Consider the following 11,039-nt stretch of genomic DNA (forward strand, 5'->3'; position numbering starts at 1 on the left):
GAAAAATCGACAAAAATACACGTCCGTCTTTTTGTAAAAGAGGCATACACACTGTTGGAAAAAATCAGCATGGGGTCGATTTCATAGTCGATGTAAGGAAAAGTTTTAAAAACAGAGAGGGACATTATTCCCGAAGCATCTTATTAAAGAAAAGATACCGAATCCATCAGCTTGCTATAAAAAAACAAACAAACAACAACAACAACAACAACAACCAACAAAAAAGCCCTCTACTTTCTTCCGTATAAATCTTGACGCGCTGAAGACAAAATATAGTAAAAATGTTAAATGCATCTGTGGGAAGCAGTTCGGCTTGGATGGTTTGTTCCACTGTCAGCAATTACTTACCTTCTTGTCCAAGTATTTCACAGAGAATAATTATTCTATGGACGATTTTGGAAAGTTATTTGTAACGAAGTTCTTGCGGCCGAACTTTAATGCACTTCAGAATTGTGTTCATGGTTTTAGCTATTATTATCATTATTGAATTGTTAGGTTTAAATGCAATTGCATGTTAGTTATGCATTTCTGAGTAGTTTTGTACCTTTTCTGTTTTCATGACTTCTCTTCCCGTTGGCAGAGATTGTAGTTTTGGGGCACCTCACTGTTCCTTTTCTCCCGTTTTTATGCTTATCTTTTATTCGTTTCCCAGTGATTATGATATTATTACAACACAAAAATAAAATTAGGTTAACTGTGCAGAAAATAAAAGATATTATGACGGTCGTTGAATCCAGAGATGTTGAAAGACAGAAACAATCGATACAACTGTCTGCTTTTTACACCCTGCCTTCATTCTGGTCTGCTCTCCCAGTGTTATTCTGGTCTGCTCTCCCAGTGTTATTCTGGTCTGCTCTCCCAGTGTTATTCTGGTCTGCTCTCCCAGTGTTATTCTGGTCTGCTCTCCCAATGTCATTCTGGTCTGCTCTCCCAATGTTATTCTGCTCTGCTCTCCCAGTGTTATTCTGCTCTGCTCTCCCAATGTCATTCTGGTCTGCTATCCCAATGTTATTCTGGTCTGCTCTGCTCTCCCAATGTTATTCTGGTCTGCTCTCCCAGTGTTATTCTGCTCTGCTCTCCCAATGTTATTCTGGTCTGCTCTGCTCTCCCAATGTTATTCTGGTCTGCTCTCCCAATGTTATTCTGCTCTGCTCTCCCAATGTTATTCTGCTCTGCTCTCCCAATGTTATTCTGGTCTGCTCTCCCAGTGTCATTCTGGTCTGCTCTCCCAATGTCATTCTGGTCTGCTCTCCCAATGTTATTCTGGTCTGCTCTCCCAGTGTCATTCTGGTCTGCTCTCCCAGTGTCATTCTGCTCTGCTCTCCCAGTGTCATTCTGGTCTGCTCTCCCAATGTCATTCTGGTCTGCTCTCCCAGTGTCATTCTGGTCTGCTCTCCCAGTGTCATTCTGGTCTGCTCTCCCAGTGTCATTCTGGTCTGCTCTCCCAATGTTATTCTGGTCTGCTCTGCTCTCCCAATGTTATTCTGGTCTGCTCTCCCAGTGTCATTCTGGTCTGCTCTCCCAGTGTCATTCTGGTCTGCTGTTCCAGTGTTATTCTGGTCTGCTCTCCCAATGTTATTCTAGTCTGCTCTCCCAGTGTCATTCTGGTCTGCTGTTCCAGTGTTATTCTGGTCTGCTCTCCCAATGTTATTCTAGTCTGCTCTCCCAGTGTCATTCTGGTCTGCTGTTCCAGTGTTATTCTGCTCTGGTCTCCCAATGTTATTCTTCTCTGCTCTCCCAATGTCATTCTGGTCTGCTCTCCCAGTGTCATTCTGGTCTGCTCTCCCAGTGTCATTCTGTTCTGCTCTCCCAATGTTATTCTAGTCTGCTCTCCCAGTGTCATTCTGGTCTGCTGTTCCAGTGTTATTCTGCTCTGGTCTCCCAATGTTATTCTTCTCTGCTCTCCCAGTGTCATTCTGGTCTGCTCTCCCAGTGTCATTCTGGTCTGCTCTCCCAGTGTCATTCTGGTCTGCTGTTCCAGTGTCATTCTGGTCTGCTCTCCCAATGTTATTCTAGTCTGCTCTCCCAATGTTATTCTGGTCTGCTGTTCCAGTGTTATTCTGGTCTGCTCTCCCAATGTTATTCTGGTCTGCTCTCCCAATGTTATTCTGCTCTGCTCTCCCAATGTTATTCTGGTCTGCTCTCCCAGTGTTATTTTGCTCTGCTCTCCCAATGTTATTCTGCTCTGCTCTCCCAATGTTATTCTGGTCTGCTCTCCCAGTGTTATTTTGCTCTGCTCTCCCAATGTTATTCTGCTCTGCTCTCCCCATGTTATTCTGCTCTGCTCTCCCAGTGTCATTCTGGTCTGCTCTCCCAATGTTATTCTGGTCTTCTTTCCCAATGTTATTCTGGTCTGCTCTCCCAATGTTATTCTGCTCTGCTCTCCCAATGTTATTCTGGTCTGCTCTCCCAATGTTATTCTGGTCTGCTGTTCCAGTGTTATTCTGGTCTGCTGTTCTAGTGTTATTCTGCTCTGCTCTCCCAATGCTATTCTAGTCTGCTATCCCAATGTTATTCTGGTCTGCTGTTCCAGTGTTATTCTGCTCTGCTCTCCCAATGTTATTCTAGTCTGCTCTCCCAATGTTATTCTGGTCTGCTCTCCCAATGTTATTCTAGTCTGCTATCCCAATGTTATTCTGGTCTACTATCCCAATGCTATTCTAGTCTGCTATCCCAATGTTATTCTGGTCTGCTATCCCAATGCTATTCTAGTCTGCTATCCCAATGTTATTCTGGTCTGCTCTCCCAATGCTATTCTAGTCTGCTATCCCAATGTTATTCTGGTCTGCTATCCCAATGCTATTCTAGTCTGCTATCCCAATGTTATTCTAGTCTGCTATCCCAATGTTATTCTGGTCTACTATCCCAATCCTATTCTAGTCTGCTATCCCAATGTTATTCTGGTCTGCTATCCCAATGCTATTCTAGACTGCTATCCCAATGATATTCTGGTCTGCTCTCCCAGTGTCATTCTGCTCTGCTCTCCCAATGTTATTCTGGTCTGCTCTCCCAATGTCATTCTGGTCTGCTCTCCCAGTGTTATTCTGCTCTGGTCTCCCAGTGTTATTCTGGTCTGCTCTCCCAATGTTATTCTGGTCTGCTCTGCTCTCCCAATGTCATTCTGGTCTGCTCTCCCAGTGTTATTCTGGTCTGCTCTCCCAATGTTATTCTGGTCTGCTCTGCTCTCCCAATGTCATTCTGGTCTGCTCTCCCAATGTTATTCTGGTCTGCTCTCCCAGTGTTATTCTGCTCTGGTCTCCCAGTGTTATTCTGCTCTGCTCTCCTAATGTTATTCTGCTCTGGTCTGCTCTCCCAATGTTATTTTGGTCTGCTCTCCCAGTGTCATTCTGGTCTGCTCTCCCAATGTTATTCTGCTCTGGTCTGCTCTCCCAGTGTTATTCTGGTCTGCTCTCCCAGTGTTATTTTGGTCTGCTCTCCCAATGTTATTCTGGTCTGCTCTCCCAGTGTTATTCTGGTCTGCTCTCCCAGTGTTATTCTGGTCTGCTCTCCCAATGTTATTCTGGTCTGCTCTCCCAATGTTATTCTGGTCTGCTCTCCCAGTGTCATTCTGGTCTGCTCTCCCAATGTTATTCTGGTCTGCTCTCCCAGTGTCATTCTGGTCTGCTCTCCCAATGTTATTCTGGTCTGCTCTGCTCTCCCAGTGTTATTCTGCTCTGCTCTCCCAATGTTATTCTGGTCTGCTCTCCCAATGTTATTCTGGTCTGCTGTTCCAGTGTTATTCTGGTCTGCTCTCCCAGTGTTATTCTGGTCTGCTCTCCCAATGTTATTCTGGTCTGCTCTCCCAATGTTATTCTGGACTGCTGTTCCAGTGTTATTCTGGTCTGCTCTCCCAGTGTTATTCTGGTCTGCTCTCCCAATGTTATTCTAGTCTGCTATCCCAATGTTATTCTGGTCTGCTCTCCCAGTGTTATCCTGGTCTGCTCTCCCGATGTTATTCTGGTCTGCTCTCCCAATGTTATTCTGGTCTGCTCTCCCAATGTTATTCTGGTCTGCTCTCCCAATGTTATTCTGCTCTGCTCTGCTCTCCCAGTGTTATTCTGGTCTGCTCTCCCAATGTTATTCTGCTCTGCTCTCCCAATGTCATTCTGGTCTGCTCTCCCAGTGTTATTCTGGTCTGCTATCCCAATGCTATTCTAGTCTGCTATCCCAATGTTATTCTGTTCTGCTCTCCCAATGTTATTCTGGTCTGCTCTCCCAATGTTATTCTGCTCTGCTCTCCCAATGTTATTCTGGTCTGCTCTCCCAATGTTATTCTGGTCTGCTCTCCCAATGTTATTCTGGTCTGCTCTCCCAGTGTTATTCTGGTCTGCTCTCCCAATGTTATTCTGGTCTGCTCTCCCAATGTTATTCTAGTCTGCTGTTCCAGTGTTATTCTGGTCTGCTGTTCCAGTGTTATTCTGGTCTGCTCTCCCAATGTTATTCTGCTCTGCTCTCCCAGTGTTATTCTGGTCTGCTCTCCCAGTGTTATTCTGCTCTGCTCTCCCAGTGTTATTCTGCTCTGCTCTCCCAATGTTATTCTGGTCTGCTCTCCCAGTGTTATCTTGGTCTGCTCTCCCAATGTTATTCTGGTCTTCTCTCCCAGTGTTATTCTGGTCTGCTCTGCTCTCCCAGTGTTATTCTGCTCTGCTCTCCCAATGTTATTCTGGTCTGCTCTCCCAGTGTTATCTTGGTCTGCTCTCCCAGTGTTATTCTAGTCTGCTCTCCCAGTGTTATTCTGGTCTGCTCTCCCAATGTTATTCTGGTCTGCTCTCCCAATGTCATTCTGGTCTGCTCTCCCAGTGTTATTCTGGTCTGCTCTCCCAATGTTATTCTGGTCTGCTCTCCCAGTGTTATTCTGGTCTGCTCTCCCAATGTTATTCTAGTGTGCTCTCCCAATGTTATTCTGGTCTGCTCTCCCAATGTTATTCTAGTCTGCTATCCCAATGTTATTCTGGTCTACTATCTCAATGCTATTCTAGTCTGCTATCCCAATGTTATTCTGGTCTGCTATCCCAATGCTATTCTAGTCTGCTATCCCAATGTTATTCTGGTCTGCTCTCCCAGTGTTATTCTGGTCTGCTATCCCAGTGTTATTCTGGTCTGCTATCCCAATGTTATTCTGGTCTACTATCTCAATGCTATTCTAGTCTGCTATCCCAATGTTATTCTGGTCTGCTATCCCAATGCTATTCTAGTCTGCTATCCCAATGTTATTCTGGTCTGCTCTCCCAGTGTTATTCTGGTCTGCTATCCCAATGTTATTCTGGTCTACTATCTCAATGCTATTCTAGTCTGCTATCCCAATGTTATTCTGGTCTGCTGTTCCAGTGTTATTCTGCTCTGCTCTCCCAATGTTATTCTGGTCTGCTCTCCCAGTGTTATTCTGGTCTGCTCTCCCAATGTTATTCTGCTCTGCTCTCCCAGTGTTATTCTGGTCTGCTCTCCCAATGTTATTCTGGTCTGCTCTCCCAGTGTTATTTTGCTCTGCTCTCCCCATGTTATTCTGGTCTGCTCTCCCAGTGTTATTTTGCTCTGCTCTCCCAATGATATTCTGGTCTGCTCTCCCAATGTTATTCTGCTCTGCTCTCCCAGTGTTATTCTGGTCTGCTCTGCTCTCCCAGTGTTATTCTGGTCTGCTCTCCCAATGTTTTTCTGGTCTGCTCTTCGAATGTTATTCTGCTCTGCTCTCCCAATGCTATTCTAGTCTGCTATCCCAATAATATTCTGGTCTGCTCTCCCAGTGTTATTCTGGTCTGCTCTCCCAATGTTATTCTGCTCTGCTCTCCCAATGTTATTCTGGTCTGCTCTCCCAATGTCATTCTGGTCTGCTCTCCCAATGTCATTCTAGTCTGCTCTCCCAATGTTATTCTGCTCTGCTCTCCCAATGTTATTCTGGTCTGCTCTCCCAATGTTATTCTGCTCTGCTCTCCCAATGTTATTCTGGTCTGCTGTTCCAGTGTTATTCTGGTCTGCTGTTCCAGTGTTATTCTGCTCTGCTCTCCCAATGTTATTCTGGTCTGCTCTCCCAGTGTTATTCTGGTCTGCTATCCCAATGTTATTCTAGTCTGCTCTCCCAATGTTATTCTGGTCTGCTCTCCCAATGTTATTCTAGTCTGCTATCCCAATGTTATTCTGGTCTACTATCCCAATCCTATTCTAGTTTGCTATCCCAATGTTATTCTGGTCTGCTATCCCAATGCTATTCTAGACTGCTATCCCAATGTTATTCTGGTCTGCTCTCCCAGTGTTATTCTGCTCTGCTCTCCCAATGTTATTCTGCTCTGCTCTCCCAGTGTTATTCTGGTCTGCTCTCCCAGTGTTATTCTGGTCTGCTCTCCCAATGTTATTCTGGTCTGCTCTCCCAATGTTATTCTGGTCTGCTCTCCCAATGTCATTCTGGTCTGCTCTCCCAGTGTTATTCTGGTCTGCTATCCCAATGCTATTCTAGTCTGCTATCCCAATGTCATTCTGGTCTGCTCTCCCAGTGTTATTCTGGTCTGCTCTCCCAATGTTATTCTGCTCTGCTCTGCTCTCCCAGTGTTATTCTGGTCTGCTCTCCCAATGTTATTCTGGTCTGCTCTGCTCTCCCAATGTTATTCTGGTCTGCTCTCCCAATGTCATTCTGGTCTGCTCTCCCAGTGTTATTCTGGTCTGCTCTCCCAATGTTATTCTGCTCTGCTCTCCCAATGTCATTCTGGTCTGCTCTCCCAATGTCATTCTAGTCTGCTCTCCCAATGTTATTCTGCTCTGCTCTCCCAATGTCATTCTGGTCTGCTCTCCCAATGTCATTCTGGTCTGCTCTCCCAATGTTATTCTGGTCTGCTCTCCCAATGTCATTCTGGTCTGCTCTCCCAATGTTATTCTGGTCTGCTGTTCCAGTGTTATTCTGGTCTGCTCTCCCAGTGTTATTCTGGTCTGCTCTCCCAATGTTATTCTGCTCTGCTGTTCCAGTGTTATTCTGGTCTGCTCTCCCAATGTCATTCTGCTCTGCTGTTCCAGTGTCATTCTGGTCTGCTGTTCCAGTGTTATCCTGGTATGTTCTCCCAATGTTATTGTTGTGCGTTCAGCGCTCATGTCATCAGTTTCTTCCCTTCTCTTTCCTCCCGACGTTTTCTGTCGTTCAGCTCTCAAGAAATTAGGTGTTTCTTCCCGTTGTTATGTCAGCGTGCTCTTTACCATGGTAATGATTAAAGTGCATTCATATAGCGCTTACACGCGTCTCAAAGCACTGCACAATTATTCGTCAGTCAGAAACAAACCACAAATATTGGTGTGTGTGTGTGTGTGTGTGTGTGTGTGTGTGTGTGTGTGTGTGTGTGTTTCTTTACCAGACTTCCTGTGAGCAGAAGCGGGAGTTGTCCACCAAGGGCGTGGTGTCTGTCGGGTAGAGGACGGGTACCTCATCCCCCTGGCTGGGTATGGGGAGGGGGAAGGTGGGGGTGGGCGTCACCTCCGTGATGGCAAAGTTGGCCTTCAGCACACACGTCACCTGACAAGATCAAATCAAATGACGGGCGCAATAGCCGAGTGGTGAAAGCGTTGGGCTTTCAATCTGAGGGTCCCGGGTTCAAATCTCGGTGACGGCGCTTGGTGACTAAAGGGTGGAGATTTTTCCATCTCCCAGGTCAACATATGTTGACCTGCTAGTGCCTGAACCCCCTTCGTGTGTATACGCACACAGAAGATCAGATACGCACGTTAAAGATCCTGTAATCCATGTCAGTGTTCGGTGGGTGATGGAAACAAGAACATACCCAGCATGCACACCCCCGAAAACGGAGTATGGCTGCCTACATGGCGGGGTAAATAAACAAAACGATCACACACGTAAAATGTCACATGTCTGTCTATGTCTGCGTGACTGAAATCTGATTGAATGACACAGGAAACGAATGATGAGCACCCAGTGGCAGCCGTCAGTCGGCTCTACCCAGGTAGGCAGCCTGCTGTGCAAATGACCCGTGTTTGTAAAGCGCTCAGAGCCTGGTCTCCGACCGAGGACAGGAGCTATATAAGTATCAATATCATTCAATCAGTCATTCAGGAGGCTGTACACTGGTAGAGTCAGGCCAGTGCTGGAGTATGGCATGACTGCATTGGGCACTACGGCCAAGTCCAACTTTGAACGGATCAGCAAGGTTCAGAATCACGCTACCCGTATCATCACAGGGGCCATGAAGTCTACGCCAATTCAGGAGCTTGAAACCATCACAGAGCTCCAGCCCCTTGAGGACCGCAGAAACGCCAAATTCCTGACCCAGGCTGCCAAGAGCAGGATCCTAGAACGGCAACATCAGGATATCCTTGACCATGCCCACAAAGTGATACCCCGGTTTTTGCCGTCCCTACCTGGAGCGAAGGAACCCCTCCCCTCATCCAGTGCAGCATCCCTGGTGTTGGCCCCAAAGATTCCCAAAGCGGCCCTGAAAGAAATTCCCTCACCCTTGAACACCTCCACACCCAGTTCCCCAAAGAGTTCTGGACTCATGTCTACACTGACGGCTCTACGACAGATGCCATTCGGAACGGAGGGGCAGGAGCCTATGTTCAGTATCCAGAAGGCAGAGAAGAAAAGATCTGCCTCGCTACCGGCCTGTTCTCCACCAATTACAGAAGCCTTGAAAACAGCAGCAGCCACATCGAGGCCAGCCCCTACGCCAGCCACAACGTTGTCTTCCTGACCGATGCCCTGTCCATCTTGCAGGCCCTTTGGTCCAACAGAGATCCAGAACAACGATCTGTCCTCCTCTCTCGCCTCCCTCTGCACAAGTCACACAGGCACACTGCAGTGGATTCCCTCCCACTGCAACGTGCTTGGCAACGAGACTGCTGACTCCTTGGCAAAGGAAGGCACTACGAAAGAACAAATGGACAGGTCTACCAGCTACTCTGAATCCAGGACCATCATTAAGGCCAAGCTGCAGAACAAGTGGAAGCAGCAGCATCCATGCCACAACAGAGCAGACCCATACTACCTGCTGACTCGTCGAGAGCAGGTTGCTATTTTCAGGGTCAGGACAGGCCACAACCGCCTGAAACACCACTTATACACGAAACTCCGTATTGGTGACATAGAGCAGTGCCCCTGCAAAACAGGCAGCCAGACAACAGAACATCTGCTGCAGTCCTGCCCGCTCCACCAAGCGCTCCGAGAGAAAACCTGGCCGACCCAATCCCAGCGGCCCGGAAGCTCTACGGACTGGAGGACCTGCGACGTACTGCCGCCTTCGTCGAGGAGACGGGGGAATCCATCTGATAAATGACGAACGAGACAACAACAGCAACAACAATTCAATCAATAAATCAATCAAGAAGCCTTGGGCCGGATCAATGAAGAGATCAAGTCACAGTGTAATAATAATCATAGAAATGATGATGATGATAACAACAACAATAACAACGATAAGAATAAGAATAAGAAAAAGAATGACAATAATAAGAATGACAATGATAATGATAATAAAGTAGAAGATGATGATAAATTAAGCATCATCATCATCATAAACATAATCATAACAGCAGTCCTTGTAAATGTCAGTTTAATCAGTCCTAGAGTGCCTTCACACGAACAGAGAAAAGTGTCAGAATACCCTCTTTCACCCCCATGTGTGACTTGTCAGTTCATTAAATAATGTCGAAAAAACGTAAAACTGGGAAACAGCGAGCATAAAGTTTTGATAGCTACAAGGAAAAAGAATAAGTTTTGACCAAAGTGGCTAATCATACAACACCAAGTAAGCCATACTACGGGGCATGGCCACGGACTTACATGAGATTCTGTAGAAGACCGTTGTCGTGGCACACACCACTGCTCTAAAAATAGCGGACCAGACACGCTGGCCACGGGTTATGGTTACCTTCACTGAACAAAGTGTAAAAAGCGGGAACTGTTTTTTTCATATATTTAGTTATTTTTCTACCAAACCCGACAATTTCTTCCTCCACGTTTTGGACATGTGATTGCACATGAATCAAGCTACGTCACTGTCGCGTTAGAAATTTTAATCGAATTTGTTCAAGATTAAACCAAACTGTGATCAAACTAGGGTGACAGCTGGAAGTGCAGTGAACAATGACCCTGTACCCTCGACCCCTGTGTGGTTCTCCCCTCAGTGTGGGGAGCAGTGCTGGGTGTGGTTCTCCCCTCAGTGTGGGGAGCAGTGCTGGGTGTGGTTCTCCCCTCAGTGTGGGGAGCAGTGCTGGGTGTGGTTCTCCCCTCAGTGTGGGGAGCAGTGCTGGGTGTGGTTCTCCCCTCAGTGCGGGGTGTGGTTCTCCCCTCAGTGCTGGTGTGGTTCTCCCCTCAGTGTGGGGAGCAGTGCTGGGTGTGGTTCTCCCCTCAGTGTGGGGAGCAGTGCTGGGTGTGGTTCTCCCCTCAGTGTGGGGAGCAGTGCTGGGTGTGGTTCTCCCCTCAGTGTGGGGAGCAGTGCTGGGTGTGGTTCTCCCCTGAGTGCTGGGTGTGGTTCTCCCCTGAGTGCTGGGTGTGGTTCTCCCCTCAGTGTGGGGAGCAGTGCTGGGTGTGGTTCTCCCCTCAGTGCGGGGAGCAGTGCTGGGTGTGGTTCTCCCCTCAGTGCGGGGAGCAGTGCTGGGTGTGGTTCTCCCCTCAGTGCGGGGAGCAGTGCTGGGTGTGGTTCTCCCCTCAGTGTGGGGAGCAGTGCTGGGTCGGCTGCTTCACCCGGAAGGGGAAGGGGAGCTGGCATGAGGGGTGCCCGCCAGTTTAGTGATGGTGCTGAGTCCCATGACTCCCCAAGGCAGCTGAGGAGTCACGCGTTCAGTGCATCAGACCACAGGCCCGGGGAGCTGATCAACCAGTGTTGTTCTCTCAGGGTGGGGGTCACTGTAGTGGTGATGGAGAGAAAGGTGCTGAATGAGGGTCAGACCAAGGTCCAGTGTGCGGCAATAAAGGATCCACGGGAACGCTGGAGTCAGGTTTTGAACCAGACACTGGCACTGCCGTTGATGGTAATGAACCCCAGCCTTCACGCAGCAGTGATTTCTTTTGCCTCCTACAACACTGGGAATATGGCGCGTTATGAATGAGC

At 47.6% G+C, this 11,039-nt stretch overlaps 1 protein-coding gene across 2 annotated transcripts in view; it reads right to left on the reverse strand.

The window, feature by feature from the left end:
- LOC143276534 (uncharacterized) overlaps positions 1–11,039 on the reverse strand; it is a 164,492-nt gene that overhangs the window by 117,864 nt on the left and 35,589 nt on the right. For both annotated transcript variants that reach the window (XM_076581082.1, XM_076581084.1), the window contains exon 9: positions 7,329–7,489. In XM_076581082.1, the coding sequence (XP_076437197.1) occupies positions 7,329–7,489 (161 nt within the window). The remainder of the gene's footprint in view (positions 1–7,328; positions 7,490–11,039) is intronic.

This window comes from Babylonia areolata, chromosome 32, assembly GCF_041734735.1.
Source record: "Babylonia areolata isolate BAREFJ2019XMU chromosome 32, ASM4173473v1, whole genome shotgun sequence".
Lineage (NCBI taxonomy): Eukaryota > Metazoa > Mollusca > Gastropoda > Neogastropoda > Buccinidae > Babylonia > Babylonia areolata.